General features: G+C 26.3%; 1 protein-coding gene across 1 annotated transcript; it reads right to left on the bottom strand.

The window, feature by feature from the left end:
* Positions 1-1,006: 1,006 nt before the first annotated feature.
* On the bottom strand, positions 1,007-27,534 carry LOC111641216 (peroxisomal membrane protein PMP34-like). The gene is made up of 8 exons (XM_023387350.1): positions 27,400-27,534; positions 15,220-15,280; positions 15,068-15,131; positions 14,814-14,968; positions 14,621-14,746; positions 13,600-13,748; positions 6,236-6,294; positions 1,007-2,095 (listed from the first exon to the last, which is right to left on the bottom strand). The coding sequence occupies exons 1-8, from the start codon at positions 27,469-27,471 to the stop codon at positions 1,948-1,950; spliced, it is 834 nt and encodes a 277-aa protein (XP_023243118.1). The 5' UTR covers positions 27,472-27,534; the 3' UTR covers positions 1,007-1,947.

The raw sequence follows: 27,534 nt of genomic DNA, 5'->3' as shown, positions 1-27,534 counted from the left end.
ATATGCGGTGTTTGTTTTCATTCTACATAAAAATTGATCCATTCGTGAATATCTTTCATTTATTACTTTTATGAACTGCTAGGAAATTATTAAGCATAACTTATATTAATTATGGACTTATTTATGTTTGGTACAACCTTCTTTAAAAGGGAAAACTAGTGTTTAAGTATAAGGAAAATGAGTCGATCTCACAGAAGGTCCCATGTATATTTTTATCTCGGATGAACGACTTTTGAATCGTCCCGTATATACGGAATATAACAGAGTTCAAGATCGATGATGATTTTCATTCATTATATTACAATAAATATTGAAGCAGTAGAATCGCTTGTATAAAATAAAATTCGGATGAAACCCAAAAACATCTTTCGAATCGCATTAAAATTATTATAAAAACGTCCACTATAACCTTACTTTGTTTAAGGACCTGTTACATCAAGGAGGAGTGCACAATTAGAGAACAATAATCATTTTTTTTAGATATTTGTTGTATCAGAATTGTGTTACAATGATGTAACAAGTCCTTAAAGTAAGGTTCTGGTGGACATTTTTATAATATTTATAGAATAAGGACGAGGAGCAATTAATACAAAACATTAAAATTCGGAATTCACGCTTGAATTTACAAAAGAGTACAGGCTTAATTAACTTGTATCGTTTGAATGCAAATTAACTTTGAAATTCCTTTTATGATATTAGCATAATTATTAAATAACTATTTTTTTTTCTTTTACTGTTAAATCTCCGAAGTGATTTTAAATTACTAAATAAATGTCAAACTGCAGATTGGCTACCGCATTTTTATCTGCTGCGTGGCTCGTATCCAATTTTAATCTGTTATCGTTATTATTATGGATATTTGCATTTGTGCAGGGTTTCAATAATAATAAATTGTTACTTAAAAAATAATTTTATTAACTAACCTAATTTTAAATTATAATAAGTGATATTTAATTAAAACAGATTACAACTTTTTCAAATGTAATTAATATTTGATGTTCTGCATTTTTTATTAATTTTAATCTTTTAATCCAATCAATCATTAATAATTCAAATCTGCAAATTTTAAATAAATAAATAGTAAATAGGTACTACAAAGTAGATTAGAGTAATAGAAAAAACAGAGTCATTTGCATATGTAAATAGAAAAAATTTAAGTAGCTATGAGATTTCTTACTACCTTATAAAAACAATATGGAGACCACAAATTTTAGTCACAATCATATTATTTAAGTTAGTCTTTACATAGAAATATACAGAAAAAACCACTTTAGTTGTTATAAATTTCTATACTGGAATAATCCTTTTTCTATGTTAAGATATTTTGCTACTTTATTTATTTAATCAAAATTGATTTGTTCTGGTAAAGAAGAGAAGTGAATTTGCCATAATGTGAAGATAAAACTACAAAAGTATTGTAAAATTTGGATGATCATGTAGGATATCAAACAGTCTACACAGAAAATGCAATTTTTTTTCTGTCAACAATAGTTAATTTAACTCAAATATTTATTAAGACATTTATTAGTATGCATTGTGTTTTTCAAGATTTTTTTATTTGAATATGTAAGAGGGCTTAAAAAATGCAATACTACACAATATAAAAAACTATCATCATATTGAAGAATCTTATAAAATTTCATATAAACTAATTCACAACTATTACGATTACTAGTAATAATATGATTAAATATTTTATAATTTAGGCTACTAATCTTTCAATAAATTTATATTATTCTTAGTTACATTTAGATGTATTAGATTTCTGTCTAATAATTGGCAACCTAAAAATAAATTCATTAAGTTTAGATAGTGTTTTATATTCAGACTAATTTACACTTTCATAATAAATTATAAATTTTAAAATATAAAAAAATTAAAATTTATGTTACAATATATTAAAATATAAATATTCTAATGCCAATTATGTTAATTGCAGATAAAATTTCAATGACTTAAGCTTTGTTTTCTTTTTAGAAGAGCAAAAACTAAGGCAGCAATTTTTTCATAACAAAGAAACATCAAAGCAGCTGTCAAAACTGTCTGAAGAATTTTTGCTTCCATTCCTTTATATAATTCTTTAAAACCTTGTTTCCTACAAAAATTTAAATATTTATAAATAAAAAAACTTACACAAATATTTTAATTTATATCATTACAAAATCTAATTTAAATTAACTGCAACAACAATTTCTTGATAAAGTAAGAAAATATTCACATAAGAAATATTAAATCCCTCATTTAAAAAACATCATTAATAAACTAAAATAAAGTATTGCAATCAATCATAAAATGACCCCCCAACATTTTTACATTTTTGGACTTGGGATCTTGAAACATTGAAATGCAAAAAAATTTGGTGTTTTTTTTTCCTGTATGTTAGCACATTTGATACGATTTTGTTTCCCACTTTAAAACTTAATAAATCTTGCGTCTTTTGTATAAAATTTCTAAAATTTAGCAGATAGGTTTTTGTACTATGGGAATTGATGTTAATAAATTTTTGTGGTTAAAGATCAAGGAGATGAAAAGATAGAGGGAGTTGTTTGTCATATCTCAAGTGAGGTTGGACCTAAGATTCTATTTGTTAATAGCAATTAAAATTGTTTTTAATAAAAATCTACCCTCACAATTAAGCTTTTTCCCATTTTATACTGTAATAATTAATTCTATAAAAAATTTTTAAATAAAATTGAATGTGGTGCCACCTTTTAAGTGTTTTTGCTGGAAAGTCACACAACTTGTTGCTTGATATTTTAATTATTATATCATTTGTTTATTTTATAGTATAATGATGCAAAAATCAGCTTTAAATATAAAATGAAAGCAAATATACATTGTTGATATTAAAAAATGAAAACTAGATAGATGAGGCAGTAAAGATACCAAGGTCTACTTACTGCCTCAGCCATATGCAGCTACTGTAACTCAAGTCTGAATCTGCTAAAATTTTCACGAGTAGACAGACCAGATATATTAGGTTCCTTTTCTTACTATCCAGCTATCCTATTGCAACCTGGTCAAACCCATGGAAAGGTGGAAAAAATGCTTTTAGTGCCACAGCACAAAGATTAAAAAAATAAAATATATACAAGTTAATATAATACTAAAAATCAGTATTGACTACATTGTAAATCAGGGCTATGTAGTCAGAGTTGGAATCAATAAAAATTAACTATCAATAACTCTGAACTTTAACAGATTATGGTTCTAAAATGTAGTCGGACAATTCCCATTGATAGTGATGAATGTATGTTGCACACATTCAATTGATGTAAAAAATATATATATACAATTAGTGTATTTATTACTTATATCCTATGTTGATATGTAAATAAAGAAGTTGGAATCAAAGGAGTCAAGAGTCAAAACATTTGTGCACTGACTCCACAGCACTGACTGTAATCAATAAACATCTAGAAACTAGTTGTATGTCGAAACTGTCTTCTTTTTATTGTTTGGTTCAATTCACGACTGGGTGAATTCATAGACACTTGGCTATTTTCATCATCAACTTTTTATTTCACAACTTTATTTGTCGAGACGCGTTTCAGGCTTTAGTCCCTCTTCGGTTGGCTACACAATAAAATATAAATATAAATTTTTTATATTACATAATATTCTATTATGACAATTAAAGACATACCATTATATCCTGAAATAACATATATGACAATGTAATGGTATTTTCGATTGTCATGTATATGTTATTCCAGAATATAATGGTATGTCTTTAATTGTCATAATAGAATATTATGTAATATAAGAAATTTAAATTTATATTTTATTGTGTAGCCAACCGAAGAGGGGCTAAAGCCCGAAACGCATCTCGACAAATAAAGTTGTGAAATAAAAAGTTGATGATGAAAATTGCCAAGTGTCTATGAATACATCCACTTGTGACATTGAACCAAACAATTTAGAAACTAATCAAAAACTAAAACTAATGACAAAAATAATCATATCTCAGACAAGTTAGATTATGTAAATTTTGACAAATATTTGTACTTAAATGATGAAATATCTGTAAGTGAGGAATAAGATATGAAATAGGATCAAATTATAAATACTCTCAAAAACAAATTGTGAAGAGAGAACAAGAGTCACTACTTTTTCACTTCCGTTGTTTTGCATTAATCTGTTGTTCAGATAATCATCTTTCTGCTAACACAAATTAAGTCTGTTAATTTTTTGAGCAGTAAGAGCCTAGAGGCAAGTCTTTGGCATGAAAATTTTGTTCTATCTGCAATAAAATGGCAAAACAAGATTCTTCTGTAATAAAACTGTCTCTAAGTCAGTTAAAACCATCTGATCCCACTTTACAAAAAATGAATAGCTTAGCAAGTCCAAGATTGTAATATTTATTTAGACTATATAATTAAGACTTTGTAATATACAGTATAGAGGGAAATACAGACTTCATTGACATGTGCTGGAATAATCTGAATCCAATAGTAGTGAATGGACTGTTGCTAAAAACTGATCTTTTAAAAAAAATTTTGATTTCNAATTTTCGCCAGAGCTGTGGTGCTTCAATCTTTGGCTATGTCTTGGGCTACTCAAATATTTTACGTTTTTGATACTAAATTAACATCTGAAGTATAATTTTTATTATTATTTTTATATTTTTCAATATATTTATTTTGTTTGTACAAAATAAAAAAATAATTTTTAACGATACAATAGTCTTTGTTAGACTTAACATCGACGAAAATTCAACGCGAAGCGACACGCAATGGAGAAAAATTTTGACATCGGATATGTTAAACTATTTTTTCGTACGTAAATCAGTTATCCGAAATATCAGTTACCCGGACAACCCCAGTCCCCAATTGATTCGGAAAATCGACGCTCTACTGTATACATTAACAGCTGCAACAGTATCTTTGTTCATCATCCAAAGACAGGTGAAAGCCTTTCTACAGAACCCCAACTTCCCATACCATGGCAGGCAACTAGTAGAGGTAGATTTATATACATGACAACTACCATACATCCCGTGATTATCACCCCATTAGCCACAGTGCAATGACAGAGAAGCATAGATTGTCATGACTGGCAGCATATCAACATTAGTGACAAATTCTGTTTGGGACTGGACAACTATCATATTAGAATAAAAACACTCAAAAAACCAAAAATTCAGCAGTTTATAACACTAATCTTTATAATCTAAATAAAAATAAATGTTTTCAGTTGTTTTAAAACAGCCATCTTCAGGTTTTACAAAAATTTGAAAGTAACACATGCAATTAAATGCAGATTTTAAATTCTTTAAAATGCCATTTCATTAGATGTTATATAGATGACATAAGCTCACATAACAATATCATATTTCATATAGAGCTCTCCAAGTCATAGATAGGATATCATTATCTCTATAATTGATGGCAGTTTTATTTCTACCAGCCTTGAAAATCCCCAATTTTTCTAAATGTTTAAGAATGGAAAGTTTTCTCAAGTCATGTAATAGTAATTAGAGTCACACAAAATACCTTATGTACTTTTCCAGCAAATTACTCTTTAATCAAACTAATGTTTTCAGCTTTATTAATAAGCCTTTATCAGGTTTTTTTTAAAAATGAGATTCAATTTGGAACAATATTTAAAATTTTGTTAATTTTAGAATGATATTACATTTTTTTTTAAGGAATATAATATTGTTCTAAAATAACACAAATTTAAAATCGTTCTAAAATTAATGGAATTTTAAATATTGTTTCAAATTGAATCTTGTTTCAAAAAACCTGAAGGCTTATTAATAAAGCCAAAAACATTAGTTTGATTAAAGAGTAATTTCCTAGAAAAGTACATAAGTATTTTGTGTGTATCTAGTTACTGTCTAGTTCCAGCTTAGGCCAATATTGATACGTTTAAAATAATGTCTATGACATAATGTAAGAGTTAATAGTTTACAAACGATTTGAGGTATATTATAATCATGACTACAACACTTGGCAACTATAAAAAGTATATGTGTATCTATTGTTTTATGTCTTTTTTTCATTTTCTTTTTTTATAGATTCAATATGTAAGTAAACAATGAATCTATGAAACTATTACTTTAGTCTCCACTAATTTGAAATATTTTAAACATTTTTAAATTAACACTTTAATGGAAAAAAATAATACTTCATTTTTAATTATTTTTTTTAATATTTAACTAGAAAAACTATTTTGCTTATATTTTAAATTAGAAAATATCCTACTTAATACATTTTCTTTAAACACTTACTTTGCAATATAAAGTAACATGTAGATAACATTCATTTGTTTCAATTCATCTGTTCCATACTAAAAAATTAAAAAAAAAATTATTTGAAATAAAATTTTTACCCTTGAGTATTTACTATTAGATTGATATATCAAATTATTATCTAGATATAGTATTTAAGACTTATCGATAAGATCAATTTCCAAAATATTTGAATTATTTTATTTAGAGAAATCTTAAAAATTAAGTATTGATAAAAATTAAATATTTAAAAAAACNCAAATTCAAAATCAGTCTGGAGTCAGTCGATAACGGACGATTACGCCACTGTTTATGTTCGTTCACACAGTTTTCGATGAGTCATATCATTCTTAACTTGGACGGAAATGAAATTTGTTGCACTTAGTCTTTCATATTTGTTGTTAGTAATTTAAAAGACATTTGAAACACATACGGATGATAATAATTTTTTAAAATATAATAACACAAAAATGAAAAGGGAACTTGGGTACAGTAAATTTATTGAGAGCCACAAATAATCCTTCGAAGAGCCGCATATGGCTCACGAGCCGCAGATTGGCCACCCGTTACATTATTTAGGACTTTATTCATTATTGTAGTATAATAAATTATGAAAAGCACTATACTATTAAACTCAATACATTAAAAAGTAGATTCATTCAGTTTTCATTTTATTTGCAAAATTCAATTTGGTAAATTATTATTGTTATCTAAATTAACCAAAGTATATTGTTAACTAATTTAGATTTAAAGTTAACTTTTTTATAGATTTATATAATGAACAAATTTCATTTTTTTTTATTGTACAAAATAGTTTTTTTCTATTTATATTTTGATAAAATTATATTTAATGTATTGCTAAGCAATCATTTTATTAATTTTGTTTATAAAGATGATGCAAAATCTTCAAATATTTCAGGGTTGATTTAGAAACCCCTATTATTACAGAAAATCATTTTACTATTTTTTTTTGTAGAGCATTAAAACACAAAAATTAAACACTGAGCACCTTCAGATAATCATCCATCATCAGGACACAGGATCATATAATGACAAATTTATATTAAATAAGCAACTTTTAGGACATGAAAAGTTTATTATTAGTACATAAATAAAGCCTGTAGTGAATATAGAAAGCATTAAACACTGAGCACCTTCAGATAATCATCCATCATCAGGACACAGGATCATATAATGAGAAATTTATATTAAATAAGCAACTTTTAGGACATGAAAAGTTTATTATTAGTACATAAATAAAGCCTGTAGTGAATATAGAAAGCATTAAATATTGAATAGTGATGTAGAAGAAAAAATGAAATGAGAAATTTTTTCCTTTTTGGTTCTCTAATATATAAAGAATAACTTTTTAAGAATAAAAATTCATAAAATATTATTATTTTAATATATGAAGCATGCAACGTCAATGTTGTAAATGCCAAAAAACACTTTTTCTAGTGAATGAATTCATTTCAATTTTACAATAAAATGGAAAAACTCATTAGGTTACAAATTCTCTGGAATATCAAAACGATTTAAATATAAGCTGTAACGTTTTAGGTGCCGAAAGTTACGTGACTTACACTTTGCTGCTTTAAATGTTATGGCTTCACATGAATTCAACTTTAAAATACAGCCACTTACAGTGCAAATAACACCACAATATTTTTTTCAGAAGAAAGCATTGAATTTAGAATGCAATTCTTCAATAAAATATATTTAGAGAAAAATGGCATTCACAACATGACATTGCATGCTTCAAATAGTAATATTTCTAATAATTTAATATCAATAATTATTTATTTTATAATCTGAATATACTGAAAATTTACACAAAATACAGACTAAGTTTAATAATAATATTGACAAAATAATGTTTACTAAAACTGAATTATTACTGAATTAAAAAATTTTTTTTTTAAAATCTATAAACTTTCAATACTGTATGGTATCTGACAGATACCAGAAGCCTTAATTTAGTTTATAATTTTAAGATGTATAAGTATAAGCCATTCTCCTCTCAAGTATTTTCTTGTAAAGATAAATGTTTGATAAATTCAATTGATATCAGTTTGAATTATCTTAAAGTGCAGCAACTTTATCTGATGAAAGAGTATTAAACAAAATGCAGATACCTCCAATAAATATTAGTTTTTCCAATATATTTTTTAATCATAAGCAAACTTTAAATTTTTTTTTATTATGTATTAATTGTATTATAAAGAATAAAATTATATAAGTTAGTAATGTTAGTAATTGATGACAATCAAGAATTAAAAATGCTATCACATTCTAAAGTTTTATCTTTGAGTGTATAAAAGAATATATATAAATATAAGTTTAGTTACATAACAATTTTATGTTTCTATGATAAATTGTGATATTTTCAAAAATTAGAGATTGAAAAAGCTATACATACATAATATTAAACATTTTACATAATTAATCAAAAAAAATTAACAATTTTGAATTAATAGTTTTATGAACAAATTTAAAGTTTCTAATATTTTTATTTGTAGAAATTTTTCTAAATACAGTAATTACATTTTTATTCTATATCTGTATTCTGAATATAATAAATTTTAAATTTGGGCTCTATATAATTGTGTTATATTCATACTACTGAATATAGTCAGAGAATGCATAAATGTTACTGAATAAAGAATAGATTTGGTTTCCTAAATTTACTCAGTTTAATCTTTTAAATGACAGCATAATGCTAATTTTCACATATTTTTCTAAAATCATTAATTTTATTCAAACTCCTAACAAGTGATGATTATTATAAAAGCTTGAATAAGTAATAGAAGGTTAACCATTTTACTGGGTAACTTAAACAGTTTAGGCAGGTTTATATTCAAATACTTGTGAATCTAATTTTTAAATAAAATTCTTTTAAAACTTATTTTGTTGTCATCAAATTGCTATAATTTAACCTTCAATGCTAAGTAAATATTGTATCACTATTAAAAATATACACAATATAAAATCTCAATTTATCAGTAATAACATTTGTTTACAAAAATAATTACAGAAAAACCATATCACAATGTTATCAAAGATCAATGTAAGATTACTTTCCCTAATGATAACCAAATTTTTGTTTGCCATAAAAATGAACTATTGTATTTTTTAATACAGCTATATCCTGTTATCTGGATCCAATACATTCTGGAAAATAATTTGAACATTGAGAAATGTTTTTCATTATTTCTAATGAGAAAATAATCCCAAATCAATTTCTTCAATTGATACTAAAACACTTCAATCTATCTATCTAATAATCCTGATTTTAGCATGATACTAAACATTAAAAAGACCAATTACGTTACTAACAAATACATAATAAAGCCTACCTCTAGACAAATTACTTTGTATCTAATTATTAACTTAGCCTGATTATAGTCCAATAATTCAGCAGATTGTCTGGATTCAATTCACATATTCATATTCAGGTAGTATGGCAATTCTGCTTGAAATGTGTTAGGAATTATTCCTAAAATAAAAGCATGAAGACAAGGATATAGACATTGAAGAAGCCATCAATCAACAATTCTCTATCTTAACTGAATCAAAGTGCTTACAGAGAGAACAAGAGGCACTTAGTCAGCGGTGAACCCTTGTAGCCATACAAATCTACTGAACTACAATGTTAACACCACACATTAATAAAAATCACTATGTCTGTGCTTTTAGTGTAATCCTAGGAATGTCAATTGTAAATATGTTTGTAACCTAATAATTTGTTTGGGCTATCTGCAATTTGACAGACAGCACTCAACATGTAATTTCTTGTACCAACATTAATCTGCATACTGTATATATGCTATTGTCTGTACATATGTTAGTGTTATTTGCAATTTGTAACGTAGCACTTCCAACATGTATTCCTCTGTAACATTCTTATTATTGTTATTGTATTTTCTACTGAACATTTCCTTATAAAGCACTGTCATGGGACACTCATGAATCCCAACCTTTTCCTTTCTTACCCCCACCCCTTCTTTCCTACTCCCTAACTTCCCCCTTTTCCATAACATAGGTTTTACCAAAGAGTGATACCTGTACTACTACTACTACTACTACTACTACCACCACCTTAACTGAATGAGATGTATGTGTCAGTGGTCCAATGATGAAAACTAAGAAAAGTTTAGGTAATTGTAAATCTAAAGCCCAAATACTTGAAAGCATCATATTGTTGGTTGTCTCAGTAGAAATCTTGACACAATATTAACTGAAAAAAAGCAAATGACGAAAACAACAATGTTGATATTTTAATTACTAATTGACAGATATCCACAAAACTGTCCAATTTGCTTCATAAATTTTGTGCAGATAACATTATAATACTAATGATACAGACATGTTTTGCCATGCCATGCCAGATAGCTTCCAGAATAGCTCAGGAAATCATCCAATATGCAAATATTGGATGATTTCCTGAGCTGTGTCATGCTGTTAAAATATGCCAGAAAGGAAAGATTTTTTACATGAAAGCTTTTTGTTATTGGAAAAGCATTTAAGTCTTGTTACTTTAAGGGACCGAGAATAAACAGTTTAACAGTTCTGTATTATATTAAAAAAAAAAAAAAGTGGATTTCTGAAATTTTTAAGAAATGACTAATGAGTTGGAACAATGGAACTATAATAAAAGTGAAGAAAAGTTCTGTTGTGTCTTGTCTACTATGTGACACATTCTCATTTAAACGGTTTAAAAATAATTCATTAGAATTTGTTTCCAAACATAACATCCTTGATGCAATCAATGTAAATCGGAATTAATGAAAAATTTAAAGACATTATATTGCAGAAAATTGGTAAACTAAATCCTTTAAGCAATTGTAACAAATGTTTTAAGTAGTGTGTTTAATCTTTAAAGTGCAATAAAGAAATATATACTAGATATAGTTAGATAACCTAATAAATAGGATTTAACAATTTGGAGGGTTTATCACACCAAGGCCGACAGAAAGGAGGACCAGAACTTTTACAAAATGTAGGAGAAAATAAAGCATTTATTGGTCCCAAATAATATGTGATATTACATTGTCATTGTATTGATATTAAAATCTTGTGCTCAATAGTTTTAAATTTTTTTAGCATATGGGTTACATTAAAAATTGTAAATACAGTGCACTGCATATATTAGATATTCCTTTGTATTGGTTAACTATTGGTGTTATAATTATTATGTTGTTGACATGTGTTCGTAAGCTGATGAAGGGTCCTTGTACCCGAAATGCATCCTTACTTAAATTTGAAATGTGATTATTAAAGACTAACTTTTCTGTAAAAGTTCTGGTCCTTCTTTCTATCAGCCTTGGTATGATAAGCCCTCGAAATTGTTAAATCCTATTTATTAGGTTATCTAACTCTATCTAATTTATAGTCGTGGGTTAAAAGCGTCGTTTATTATTAAAGAAATATATATTGAATTAAAATTATTTTTAGCATAAATATCTTTCTAATCTGTACCATTCATTCCAGAATTTTTTATCTTGTTGGTCAAAAAACAGTAACTTATTTTTTATATTTTTTTAACACTAAACTTTGCATAACTGAGGAAGTTATTAACTGGACAGTGTGCTAGTTCCATGTGTCCCAATTAGCCTGCATCTACTGTAGTTGAATACTGTACTTTCAAGAGCCCAAATGTCAATATCTTTTTTAAATCATCAGAAAAGTACCAATTAAAATAAAGGAAAAATATTTTAATACTTTCCTTTATTTAATTAATATTCCTCTGATTAAAATAACCAGCAGGAAAAAAATTAATGAAATTCTTTTGAAATGTTTTGCTCCTTTAGAATATTAATTTAAAAAAAATTAACTTTGTTATGAAAGTTTTCTAAATACACGTGAAATAGGAGATTGAAAATATATCTTGAAAAATTTATATAGTAGATATAATTATGTCCTGTACAAAGAATAAAGTTTGTTTGTTCTTTAAACATTTCAACATGGGTTTGAGCAAATGCAATGAAACTTTTAAAGGACTAACCTCTCATCCAGAAGAGATCAACTACTAGTTTTGTGGCTGAGGTTAAATTAACTTCAATCCCAGCCACAAAAGGCCCTTTTCTATCTGACCAGCATGATGGTTGCATTCAAATAGGAAAATTACTTAATACAAAGTTACCAGCATGCACAAAACATGTTTTTAGGGGATTGAGGATAACAAGTTAAATATTTTGTCCATTTTTTTACAAAATTTGATTGATTGGCTGATTATCATTTCATATTCAGCTGTGAATGGTACATTAGAAAAAATATGCATGTCTTGACTTCTGTCTGCACAAGAAAGCAATGCCATATAACAGGGGTGGGCAAGCAAGAGTTCAGTGGGAGTCGAAATGTAGGTTTTGCAAAATGCACGGGATCTGCAGTTCTGTACTTTTTTATTCTGTACTGCAGTTCTGTACCACAATTTTGTTATATAATATAAATATAATATAAAACAAATATTGAATTTTTTTAATAAACATATTTTCANGCATATATATATATATATATATATATATATACAGATATTTATTATATTGGTGGGTGTTCAGAAAATAATACACCATAGGAGCACCTGATAAAGTAAGAATGCAGTCCAACAAGCTAGTGAACACAAAGTTATATAAAACTAATTTGTCATTAGTTCAAATCATGACATATATACACATTTGTCAAAGCCAAATGATTGCTAAATTATATCAGGGTGTGTGTGTGTGTGTGTGTGTATTGATATACTTTAGCAATCATTTGGCTTTGACAGATTATTAGAAAAGTTTATTATACAGGATATAATAATTCACTCAAAGTACCCATTTTAATTTGCCATTAAAAAATGAATGATTTAAGATATATAATAGCAACAAGTTGCATATGGTGGGAAACTCACCAAGTTTTATAGAGATTTTTTTTCATAAAGATGGTGCAGAAGCCAAATTATGAGTATTATTGTCCAGTCATGGCTTTGCCACAGGAGAAAGCACAGGACATGGTCTGGTATGCCCAAAAGTACCAAGATCTCCTGATCTGATCCTACTCATATTTCTTTCTGTGGGGTTATGTGAAAAATATGGTTTATGCAACTTCAATCAGAGAACTTCAGGATCATCGGAAGCACATTATTGCAATGATTGCCATTGTGAGACAGGACATGCTGCAGCATAGAAATTGCCTCCCATCTTGACAATGTCACTGTGACTGCTTGAGAACACAGAGATATGGTGATTTTTTTTAACGAAATTTGGTGAGTATTTTCTCTCAAAATCTTTGGTGAACTTATCTTTAACCATTAATTTTTTTATAGTCAAATCAAATTGGGTACTTTCCAGCAGAACACACTATATAATTAAAAAATGACAAACCTTTGATTCAGATCCCTTAGACATTCTTCTTTTTAGTGACTCATAAATCATAAACTGAAGAGCTGGATTACTAACTAATATTAAAGAGGGAACTAAACCTCCATAAATTCCTTTCCAACCTTCCACTTTTTTAATCTGACAAAGTCCATCTGAAATTTAAAATCAATTCTAAATGTTATTCTTTAAAGTTTATTTGCATCTTTGACTTTAATTCAGAAATCATTAGAATAGAACAAACTGATAAAAAATTACATTAGAAATATAAAATCAGAGCGATTATGTTAAACTATTTTATATATACAGGAGAGCATCAATTATCCAAATACTGATCAACTGAAACATCAGTTAACCGAAAGCGTTCCAATCGGTAAATTCAAATTTCTGCTACAGATGTGGTGTTGCAATATTCTCTCCCTCCTTGCCAACCTGAACTGTAGGCCTACTTTAATGTACTACTTTATGTAAGGTATGTAAGGTATGAATTTGTAAGACATGCGATTCAAAATATATACAGTACAGTTTTGTATTTAATATACTTTTCATAAATGATCAGTTTTCCAAAAAATCAATTATCTGAACAATCCCAGTCCTGAATTGTTTCGGATAATCAATGCTCTACTGTATTTGGACCAGTGCAGAAAAAATATAATAATTATTACAAAATTTAATAGTAATTATTACTACTGTTATTTTTATCATTTTGTTGTTGTTATAATTGTGTAATGATGAAAATACCAAGAAGTTTATACAATAAATGAATTTAAAATTTTATTATAATGAAGATTCCAGAATATAAACAACATTCTCATAAAGAATTCAAAACTAAACTACTGTATGTTATATATTATTATATTATAAACATTTGCTAGTAAAAAAGAATTATGTATTGTTTTTATGAAAAAATTCATCTTAACTTATATAAATCTGTTATCAAAGTATAAATATTATAGAATTATTATAAATATTAATATTTTATATTTTTGTGTTTAATATAATTATATTACATTTAATTAAAATTTACCAATTATTCCTTTGTAATGAGAATAATCTGAAGATTTTCTGTCTTCTAACTTCAATTTTATATTTTGCAGCCTTAATCGAGTGTTTACTACCCATAATGGTGTTGTAAGTAGTACATTCACTGCACCTGAGGAACAAATGAACTTCAGTATAAATATTTAATTATAAACTTTATATGAAACAATAAATTATACCTGCAATTGAAGCTAAAGCCAAATCTGTCAATGCACTATGTGATTTTGCATCCCTTTTATATACAGAACGTAAACCGTGGAAAGTGTAAAAATATACAAAATTAGAACAGCACAGACTAGTTAAAACAGGTCCCAGACCTCGATATAAGGATTCACTTAAAAAAACAAACAAAAACTTATTACTTATTTACTTTTAATAATTTTTCTTCAAAGATGAAATAGAAATTACCATCATACACATCTAATTCACTTACAATCCTTCTTCTCTGATGAATTCTTGAAGCAATGTCCATGTATTCTTTGCATCTCTATCTTCAACTATTTTATATACAAAAGTATTTTATGTAAAAAATTAGCTTTTATAATAATAATAATAATTAGACTAATAATAAACACTACATCTTACCTTGAAGTCGAGACCGAACAGTATCAAGAGGATAAAATGTAGTCATAGCAGTTACACTGCCCTATTTTAAGAAAAAAAATTATAGTTTAGAAAAAAATTTTTTTAAAAATTAAACAGACTAAATTATAATATAATCAAAACTTTAATTCTTGTTTATGTACTTACTATGCAGAATATCTAACAAGTAATTTCAAGTTTCAATTTAACAATAATTTGAATTTTATTATTATATTATCTATAAAAGTACTTAAATAAAAACAACAAATATGCACAAAATTTGATATTGTATGTATTTTCATTTATAAATTAATGTATTCATAAAGTATAAAAGAATAGGACTAAAAATTAATAATAAAATTAATTCTTATCTACATTAATTTATAATTCTTAATTTTTCATTTCAGTTATCATTCAGATTATATTTCAATATATAAGAAGGCAGTTCAAAATATAAAAAAAATAATAGTTTAAGCTACATTTCTTCAATAAGTAAAGTTAAATTATTTAGGACTTTATTCATTATTGTAGTATAATAAATTATGAAAAGCACTATACTATTAAACTCAATACATTAAAAAGTAGATTCATTCAGTTTTCATTTTATTTGCAAAATTCAATTTGGTAAATTATTATTGTTATCTAAATTAACCAAAGTATATTGTTAACTAATTTAGATTTAAAGTTAACTTTTTTATAGATTTATATAATGAACAAATTTCATTTTTTTTTATTGTACAAAATAGTTTTTTTCTATTTATATTTTGATAAAATTATATTTAATGTATTGCTAAGCAATCATTTTATTAATTTTGTTTATAAAGATGATGCAAAATCTTCAAATATTTCAGGGTTGATTTAGAAACCCCTATTATTACAGAAAATCATTTTACTATTTTTTTTTGTAGAGCATTAAAACACAAAAATTAAACACTGAGCACCTTCAGATAATCATCCATCATCAGGACACAGGATCATATAATGAGAAATTTATATTAAATAAGCAACTTTTAGGACATGAAAAGTTTATTATTAGTACATAAATAAAGCCTGTAGTGAATATAGAAAGCATTAAATATTGAATAGTGATGTAGAAGAAAAAATGAAATGAGAAATTTTTTCCTTTTTGGTTCTCTAATATATAAAGAATAACTTTTTAAGAATAAAAATTCATAAAATATTATTATTTTAATATATGAAGCATGCAACGTCAATGTTGTAAATGCCAAAAAACACTTTTTCTAGTGAATGAATTCATTTCAATTTTACAATAAAATGGAAAAACTCATTAGGTTACAAATTCTCTGGAATATCAAAACGATTTAAATATAAGCTGTAACGTTTTAGGTGCCGAAAGTTACGTGACTTACACTTTGCTGCTTTAAATGTTATGGCTTCACATGAATTCAACTTTAAAATACAGCCACTTACAGTGCAAATAACACCACAATATTTTTTTACAGAAGAAAGCATTGAATTTAGAATGCAATTCTTCAATAAAATATATTTAGAGAAAAATGGCATTCACAACATGACATTGCATGCTTCAAATAGTAATATTTCTAATAATTTAATATCAATAATTATTTATTTTATAATCTGAATATACTGAAAATTTACACAAAATACAGACTAAGTTTAATAATAATATTGACAAAATAATGTTTACTAAAACTGAATTATTACTGAATTAAAAAATTTTTTTTTTAAAATCTATAAACTTTCAATACTGTATGGTATCTGACAGATACCAGAAGCCTTAATTTAGTTTATAATTTTAAGATGTATAAGTATAAGCCATTCTCCTCTCAAGTATTTTCTTGTAAAGATAAATGTTTGATAAATTCAATTGATATCAGTTTGAATTATCTTAAAGTGCAGCAACTTTATCCGATGAAAGAGTATTAAACAAAATGCAGATACCTCCAATAAATATTAGTTTTTCCAATATATTTTTTAATCATAAGCAAACTTTAAATTTTTTTTTATTATGTATTAATTGTATTATAAAGAATAAAATTATATAAGTTAGTAATGTTAGTAATTGATGACAATCAAGAATTAAAAATGCTATCACATTCTAAAGTTTTATCTTTGAGTGTATAAAAGAATATATATAAATATAAGTTTAGTTACATAACAATTTTATGTTTCTATGATAAATTGTGATATTTTCAAAAATTAGAGATTGAAAAAGCTATACATACATAATATTAAACATTTTACATTGTTAATTTTTTTGATTAATTATTTTGAATTAATAGTTTTATGAACAAATTTAAAGTTTCTATTTTTATTTGTAGAAATTTTTCTAAATACAGTAATTACATTTTTATTCTATATCTGTATTCTGAATATAATAAATTTTAAATTTGGGCTCTATATAATTGTGTTATATTCATACTACTGAATATAGTCAGAGAATGCATAAATGTTACTGAATAAAGAATAGATTTGGTTTCCTAAATTTACTCAGTTTAATCTTTTAAATGACAGCATAATGCTAATTTTCACATATTTTTCTAAAATCATTAATTTTATTCAAACTCCTAACAAGTGATGATTATTATAAAAGCTTGAATAAGTAATAGAAGGTTAACCATTTTACNTACTATATAGCAGGGGTGGCCAAGCTCCTTGATAGTCCGAGCCATTTTTCAAAATTGAAATTTTTCGCGAGCCGCAATTAAAGGTATGCAAAAAATTCCAATTACAAAATATATCCGTAGCAAGAGTGATACAACTTGTTTCCTTCAGAGCACAATGTCAACTGTCCATTGCAATGACAGTTTACAAATTCAAAATCAGTCTGGAGTCAGTCGATAACGGACGATTACGCCACTGTTTATGTTCGTTCACACAGTTTTCGATGAGTCATATCATTCTTAACTTGGACGGAAATGAAATTTGTTGCACTTAGTCTTTCATATTTGTTGTTAGTAATTTAAAAGACATTTGAAACACATACGGATGATAATAATTTTTTAAAATATAATAACACAAAAATGAAAAGGGAACTTGGGTACAGTAAATTTATTGAGAGCCACAAATAATCCTTCGAAGAGCCGCATATGGCTCACGAGCCGCAGATTGGCCACCCGTTACATTATTTAGGACTTTATTCATTATTGTAGTATAATAAATTATGAAAAGCACTATACTATTAAACTCAATACATTAAAAAGTAGATTCATTCAGTTTTCATTTTATTTGCAAAATTCAATTTGGTAAATTATTATTGTTATCTAAATTAACCAAAGTATATTGTTAACTAATTTAGATTTAAAGTTAACTTTTTTATAGATTTATATAATGAACAAATTTCATTTTTTTTTATTGTACAAAATAGTTTTTTTCTATTTATATTTTGATAAAATTATATTTAATGTATTGCTAAGCAATCATTTTATTAATTTTGTTTATAAAGATGATGCAAAATCTTCAAATATTTCAGGGTTGATTTAGAAACCCCTATTATTACAGAAAATCATTTTACTATTTTTTTTTGTAGAGCATTAAAACACAAAAATTAAACACTGAGCACCTTCAGATAATCATCCATCATCAGGACACAGGATCATATAATGAGAAATTTATATTAAATAAGCAACTTTTAGGACATGAAAAGTTTATTATTAGTACATAAATAAAGCCTGTAGTGAATATAGAAAGCATTAAATATTGAATAGTGATGTAGAAGAAAAAATGAAATGAGAAATTTTTTCCTTTTTGGTTCTCTAATATATAAAGAATAACTTTTTAAGAATAAAAATTCATAAAATATTATTATTTTAATATATGAAGCATGCAACGTCAATGTTGTAAATGCCAAAAAACACTTTTTCTAGTGAATGAATTCATTTCAATTTTACAATAAAATGGAAAAACTCATTAGGTTACAAATTCTCTGGAATATCAAAACGATTTAAATATAAGCTGTAACGTTTTAGGTGCCAAAAGTTACGTGACTTACACTTTGCTGCTTTAAATGTTATGGCTTCACATGAATTCAACTTTAAAATACAGCCACTTACAGTGCAAATAACACCACAATATTTTTTTCAGAAGAAAGCATTGAATTTAGAATGCAATTCTTCAATAAAATATATTTAGAGAAAAATGGCATTCACAACATGACATTGCATGCTTCAAATAGTAATATTTCTAATAATTTAATATCAATAATTATTTATTTTATAATCTGAATATACTGAAAATTTACACAAAATACAGACTAAGTTTAATAATAATATTGACAAAATAATGTTTACTAAAACTGAATTATTACTGAATTAAAAAATTTTTTTTTTAAAATCTATAAACTTTCAATACTGTATGGTATCTGACAGATACCAGAAGCCTTAATTTAGTTTATAATTTTAAGATGTATAAGTATAAGCCATTCTCCTCTCAAGTATTTTCTTGTAAAGATAAATGTTTGATAAATTCAATTGATATCAGTTTGAATTATCTTAAAGTGCAGCAACTTTATCTGATGAAAGAGTATTAAACAAAATGCAGATACCTCCAATAAATATTAGTTTTTCCAATATATTTTTTAATCATAAGCAAACTTTAAATTTTTTTTTATTATGTATTAATTGTATTATAAAGAATAAAATTATATAAGTTAGTAATGTTAGTAATTGATGACAATCAAGAATTAAAAATGCTATCACATTCTAAAGTTTTATCTTTGAGTGTATAAAAGAATATATATAAATATAAGTTTAGTTACATAACAATTTTATGTTTCTATGATAAATTGTGATATTTTCAAAAATTAGAGATTGAAAAAGCTATACATACATAATATTAAACATTTTACATAATTAATCAAAAAAAATTAACAATTTTGAATTAATAGTTTTATGAACAAATTTAAAGTTTCTAATATTTTTATTTGTAGAAATTTTTCTAAATACAGTAATTACATTTTTATTCTATATCTGTATTCTGAATATAATAAATTTTAAATTTGGGCTCTATATAATTGTGTTATATTCATACTACTGAATATAGTCAGAGAATGCATAAATGTTACTGAATAAAGAATAGATTTGGTTTCCTAAATTTACTCAGTTTAATCTTTTAAATGACAGCATAATGCTAATTTTCACATATTTTTCTAAAATCATTAATTTTATTCAAACTCCTAACAAGTGATGATTATTATAAAAGCTTGAATAAGTAATAGAAGGTTAACCATTTTACTGGGTAACTTAAACAGTTTAGGCAGGTTTATATTCAAATACTTGTGAATCTAATTTTTAAATAAAATTCTTTTAAAACTTATTTTGTTGTCATCAAATTGCTATAATTTAACCTTCAATGCTAAGTAAATATTGTATCACTATTAAAAATATACACAATATAAAATCTCAATTTATCAGTAATAACATTTGTTTACAAAAATAATTACAGAAAAACCATATCACAATGTTATCAAAGATCAATGTAAGATTACTTTCCCTAATGATAACCAAATTTTTGTTTGCCATAAAAATGAACTATTGTATTTTTTAATACAGCTATATCCTGTTATCTGGATCCAATACATTCTGGAAAATAATTTGAACATTGAGAAATGTTTTTCATTATTTCTAATGAGAAAATAATCCCAAATCAATTTCTTCAATTGATACTAAAACACTTCAATCTATCTATCTAATAATCCTGATTTTAGCATGATACTAAACATTAAAAAGACCAATTACGTTACTAACAAATACATAATAAAGCCTACCTCTAGACAAATTACTTTGTATCTAATTATTAACTTAGCCTGATTATAGTCCAATAATTCAGCAGATTGTCTGGATTCAATTCACATATTCATATTCAGGTAGTATGGCAATTCTGCTTGAAATGTGTTAGGAATTATTCCTAAAATAAAAGCATGAAGACAAGGATATAGACATTGAAGAAGCCATCAATCAACAATTCTCTATCTTAACTGAATCAAAGTGCTTACAGAGAGAACAAGAGGCACTTAGTCAGCGGTGAACCCTTGTAGCCATACAAATCTACTGAACTACAATGTTAACACCACACATTAATAAAAATCACTATGTCTGTGCTTTTAGTGTAATCCTAGGAATGTCAATTGTAAATATGTTTGTAACCTAATAATTTGTTTGGGCTATCTGCAATTTGACAGACAGCACTCAACATGTAATTTCTTGTACCAACATTAATCTGCATACTGTATATATGCTATTGTCTGTACATATGTTAGTGTTATTTGCAATTTGTAACGTAGCACTTCCAACATGTATTCCTCTGTAACATTCTTATTATTGTTATTGTATTTTCTACTGAACATTTCCTTATAAAGCACTGTCATGGGACACTCATGAATCCCAACCTTTTCCTTTCTTACCCCCACCCCTTCTTTCCTACTCCCTAACTTCCCCCTTTTCCATAACATAGGTTTTACCAAAGAGTGATACCTGTACTACTACTACTACTACTACTACTACCACCACCTTAACTGAATGAGATGTATGTGTCAGTGGTCCAATGATGAAAACTAAGAAAAGTTTAGGTAATTGTAAATCTAAAGCCCAAATACTTGAAAGCATCATATTGTTGGTTGTCTCAGTAGAAATCTTGACACAATATTAACTGAAAAAAAGCAAATGACGAAAACAACAATGTTGATATTTTAATTACTAATTGACAGATATCCACAAAACTGTCCAATTTGCTTCATAAATTTTGTGCAGATAACATTATAATACTAATGATACAGACATGTTTTGCCATGCCATGCCAGATAGCTTCCAGAATAGCTCAGGAAATCATCCAATATGCAAATATTGGATGATTTCCTGAGCTGTGTCATGCTGTTAAAATATGCCAGAAAGGAAAGATTTTTTACATGAAAGCTTTTTGTTATTGGAAAAGCATTTAAGTCTTGTTACTTTAAGGGACCGAGAATAAACAGTTTAACAGTTCTGTATTATATTAAAAAAAAAAAAAAGTGGATTTCTGAAATTTTTAAGAAATGACTAATGAGTTGGAACAATGGAACTATAATAAAAGTGAAGAAAAGTTCTGTTGTGTCTTGTCTACTATGTGACACATTCTCATTTAAACGGTTTAAAAATAATTCATTAGAATTTGTTTCCAAACATAACATCCTTGATGCAATCAATGTAAATCGGAATTAATGAAAAATTTAAAGACATTATATTGCAGAAAATTGGTAAACTAAATCCTTTAAGCAATTGTAACAAATGTTTTAAGTAGTGTGTTTAATCTTTAAAGTGCAATAAAGAAATATATACTAGATATAGTTAGATAACCTAATAAATAGGATTTAACAATTTGGAGGGTTTATCACACCAAGGCCGACAGAAAGGAGGACCAGAACTTTTACAAAATGTAGGAGAAAATAAAGCATTTATTGGTCCCAAATAATATGTGATATTACATTGTCATTGTATTGATATTAAAATCTTGTGCTCAATAGTTTTAAATTTTTTTAGCATATGGGTTACATTAAAAATTGTAAATACAGTGCACTGCATATATTAGATATTCCTTTGTATTGGTTAACTATTGGTGTTATAATTATTATGTTGTTGACATGTGTTCGTAAGCTGATGAAGGGTCCTTGTACCCGAAATGCATCCTTACTTAAATTTGAAATGTGATTATTAAAGACTAACTTTTCTGTAAAAGTTCTGGTCCTTCTTTCTATCAGCCTTGGTATGATAAGCCCTCGAAATTGTTAAATCCTATTTATTAGGTTATCTAACTCTATCTAATTTATAGTCGTGGGTTAAAAGCGTCGTTTATTATTAAAGAAATATATATTGAATTAAAATTATTTTTAGCATAAATATCTTTCTAATCTGTACCATTCATTCCAGAATTTTTTATCTTGTTGGTCAAAAAACAGTAACTTATTTTTTATATTTTTTTAACACTAAACTTTGCATAACTGAGGAAGTTATTAACTGGACAGTGTGCTAGTTCCATGTGTCCCAATTAGCCTGCATCTACTGTAGTTGAATACTGTACTTTCAAGAGCCCAAATGTCAATATCTTTTTTAAATCATCAGAAAAGTACCAATTAAAATAAAGGAAAAATATTTTAATACTTTCCTTTATTTAATTAATATTCCTCTGATTAAAATAACCAGCAGGAAAAAAATTAATGAAATTCTTTTGAAATGTTTTGCTCCTTTAGAATATTAATTTAAAAAAAATTAACTTTGTTATGAAAGTTTTCTAAATACACGTGAAATAGGAGATTGAAAATATATCTTGAAAAATTTATATAGTAGATATAATTATGTCCTGTACAAAGAATAAAGTTTGTTTGTTCTTTAAACATTTCAACATGGGTTTGAGCAAATGCAATGAAACTTTTAAAGGACTAACCTCTCATCCAGAAGAGATCAACTACTAGTTTTGTGGCTGAGGTTAAATTAACTTCAATCCCAGCCACAAAAGGCCCTTTTCTATCTGACCAGCATGATGGTTGCATTCAAATAGGAAAATTACTTAATACAAAGTTACCAGCATGCACAAAACATGTTTTTAGGGGATTGAGGATAACAAGTTAAATATTTTGTCCATTTTTTTACAAAATTTGATTGATTGGCTGATTATCATTTCATATTCAGCTGTGAATGGTACATTAGAAAAAATATGCATGTCTTGACTTCTGTCTGCACAAGAAAGCAATGCCATATAACAGGGGTGGGCAAGCAAGAGTTCAGTGGGAGTCGAAATGTAGGTTTTGCAAAATGCACGGGATCTGCAGTTCTGTACTTTTTTATTCTGTACTGCAGTTCTGTACCACAATTTTGTTATATAATATAAATATAATATAAAACAAATATTGAATTTTTTTAATAAACATATTTTCACAAAATTGTGGAAATAAAATTGTAAAAATAATAATAAAAAGCAGAAGCCATGTCTGACATATAACTTTGCTAGTATTATCATAAATTAATTTTATATTCAATATGGCTAAAATCTTCACCAGCTTAAAGTATTAATATTTTTATTCTAAATATTGACAAATATTTAATTCTTAAGGAAATTAATTGTAAATGTTAGTTTTGTTAATTTTTTCCTTAAAAATATATCATTCAATAACAGGAAATTTTAGTACAAAATAAAAAAAGTATATTTAGCATGATTTTTCAAAATCCCATTCAGTATTTGACAAAATACTGAAGTTAAATTTATAAAAACAATAAATGTTACCCTAAAAGGAGAGAGATAAGTGTAATTTTCAAGAACCGTAGTAATTGAAAACAATCATCAGAGTGAAATACAGAAATTTTTAAATTATCTTCATAAAATAATTTACTTTTAATGTTTAATGATATTTTTAGGTCATTCATTTATAAATATAAAAATACAAGTACATTTGCCCTGAAACTATTCATTGTAAAAAAAATTAGGATAAAAAAGAAAAGATAGCTTTGTATGTTCTCAATTTGATTATTGACTAACGTTCCTTATAGTATGGTAACAATAATTAGCAAATTTATTATTTTTTTGCTTATATTTTATTATTTAATTGTAAGACAGGACTATCATAATAAATTCTAGCACAAACATTTAAATTGATGAAAGTTTTTAGCTTGGGTAATACACCAGCATCAGGTCAAATATCACAAACTTATATACCAGTAATTTTATGTTCAAATTTTGGAATGTGTAGGCATTCTATTCCTTAATGTTAGATTCCAAAAATATTATGTAATTAAATTTTACATCAAACATTTATAAAATAATAACAGAATAAATTAATTTAAAATTATTTTGATCCTATTTGGATGTCAATTTCTTGTGGGTTTTTGTAGGTTTGGCTGCTTGGCATTCATTAAAATTAATGCATTCTCCTTTATTGGATGCTTTGAATATCTCCAGGCACTCTAAAGTTCTGATTTTGTCATTGTGAAAGTCTTTGTTGAACCATTTTGGCTTGTTCTAGCTAAGCTGTTACTATAAATTACTTTTTGCTAAAACATTAATTAGTTATTAAATTTTTCTTTTAAATTACATTAATTGTAGTGATGAGTTCATTTTCATAATCAAATGATCATTTAAATAAATCATTCAAATCTATAAAATTCTCTCTTTTAACTAACTTCTTGCAATTTTTCATATGTTTAGTGCTAAAATGATCACTTTACATTTATCACATTAAGCATAAAAAAGTAAGTTTTCAAACAATTTTCAAAATTCCATTAATAATGTAACACATTAAATGCAACTAAAAATAGTTTAATAATTTTATAAATTAAAGTGAAATATTAAAGTGTTTTTATTTTAAATAAATATGTTTAAATACTGAAACTGTTATAAATTATCCACCATTGGAACAAATTAATTAAGACATAAAACAATTTTGAATTTATTCCTTTGTTGTTATTTTATAAATATTTTTGTGTAACATGCTATAATTTTTATGTATATTGCTTGCTAAATTTTGTATAATAATATTTGATATAAAATTAAAATTTTTGGACTAACAATTAAGTATAGAATGCTTACACATACTAACATTTGAACATAAAATTATATAAGTTTGTTATTTGACCAGACGCTGGCCTATTAACAAGGCCGAAAACCATCAATTTCATTAAACATTTGTGCTAAGAGTTTATTATGGTTGTCTTCTTGTCTTACAGTGTTATTTTCCAGTTTATGAAAAGCTCTTAATTAGTTAATTAATCAAAATTTTATAATTATTTTCATTTTTGAAACAATAGGAGACTTATATATTATAAATATTAAAAAAAAATTTTTTTTAGCTTTAAAATTCTAAACATCAAAATTCTAAAATTTAACCACTCAGCAGTGACCGATGGATATATCCGTCAAGGGCGATCATGTGGCACCAGTGCCACATGATTTTTTTTTCTCGGTAGTTTTTGGCAATATCCACAAAAGAATTTGTGGATATCGCCAAAAACTACCACAAAAAAAATTCACATAAAAAAGGAATTATGTTATAATAAAAAAAGACTTTTCTTTACTAGACATAACTGTTTACAAAATCTTTTTCCGAAATGGTAATGAGAAAAAACATGTGGAAAAATACTTATACACACATTTTATACAGAATGATCTAATCAGTAAACTAATGTTAAAAAAACATACAAATTTTTATCAAAATCTAAATTTTGTTTACCTCAGTAAAAAATTAATAATACTGAAAATATAGCTGTTTTAATTAATATTCCAAATATTTATTAAAAGACACAAATAGGCAATATGTTCTTTAAACCTGAAAAAACATATGAATTTCCATCAGGCAAGTTTTCGATAACATCAATCAAATTAAAACAATTTTGTTTCATATCTTTTAATATAAACAAATAGACGCAAGATATATTTTTTATTTTTATTCCTATATATATCTATTGATCTAGATTATTTCAATGATAAATATTTTGTGTGTGTTTTCATTACTTTAATGATAGACACAATGTGAATTAACTTTTTCTATGTTAAGACGCAAACTCTGGACGAGGAATTCGCCACCCCAGAATGGTATACCTCCCTCATACGAGCAATGCTCCACACTTAGGCACTTGCAATCACTCACATCTCAGCACCTGTGCGGGGACAATCCCCCACACCCTCAAACTATATAATACATACTCCAAAAACAGTCAAGTGGACTAATCAAAGCCGGCATAGTCACGTTGGCTAAATAGTTAACCACAATAGTCTCAGCAATGTGCATGGCACAACTACCAATCACGAACGGCCCAGAAATAGGCCAATTTTAGGGTCTATATCTCATGAAGGGTCACTTAATGTATTATTCCTTTGACTTTTTTTACTCCTACGGGTACAGTCTACGGCTCTGGTAAGGTCCCAACTGTCCGATTCAGACCCTGTTATATAAGAGCTGGAAAATTAATGCGCTTTAAGTAAAAATATATTCAGAAATAAGTATGTTTTGTTGCTTGGCATTACCAACTGCAATTATAATTAATTTAATAAACGGCTCTCCTTAATTTGTTTTCACCAATAAGCAAAAGAGAAAACATTTCATCACAGTGTCTCATTATTATATATTTACAAAATATGCCATAACTAATTAAGAATTAGGAAATGTTTCTACAAACAGAATTTAGATTACGGCAAAATAATCTAAATTAAAAAAATACATTGCTTTGAAACGATAATACTTACCACAGAACCTGCAACAGCGTATACTAGAGTATCATAACTAAACAATTTCTCCCATTTAATATCTCTGGCCATTTTCGACGTCCACTTCCTTCTGCTTCTGCTTCTTTTTAGTTGGATACGAACTACTCTGCGCAC

Source organism: Centruroides sculpturatus, unplaced genomic scaffold (assembly GCF_000671375.1).
Source record: "Centruroides sculpturatus isolate CEXI.00-Female unplaced genomic scaffold, Cexi_2.0 scaffold1515, whole genome shotgun sequence".
NCBI lineage: Eukaryota > Metazoa > Arthropoda > Arachnida > Scorpiones > Buthidae > Centruroides > Centruroides sculpturatus.
This window is presented reverse-complemented; position numbering and strand designations above follow the sequence as displayed.

Coding starts and splice junctions, on each gene's coding strand:
- LOC111641216 (XM_023387350.1), bottom strand. CDS start 27,471: ATGGCCAGAGATATTAAATGGGAGAAATTGTTTAGTTATGATACTCTA. Junction 14,747..14,813: donor GGCTTTAGCTTCAATTGCAG/GTATAATTTATT, acceptor TTTGTTCCTCAG/GTGCAGTGAATGTACTACTT. Junction 2,096..6,235: donor ATGTTACTTTATATTGCAAA/GTAAGTGTTTAA, acceptor AAATTTTTGTAG/GAAACAAGGTTTTAAAGAAT.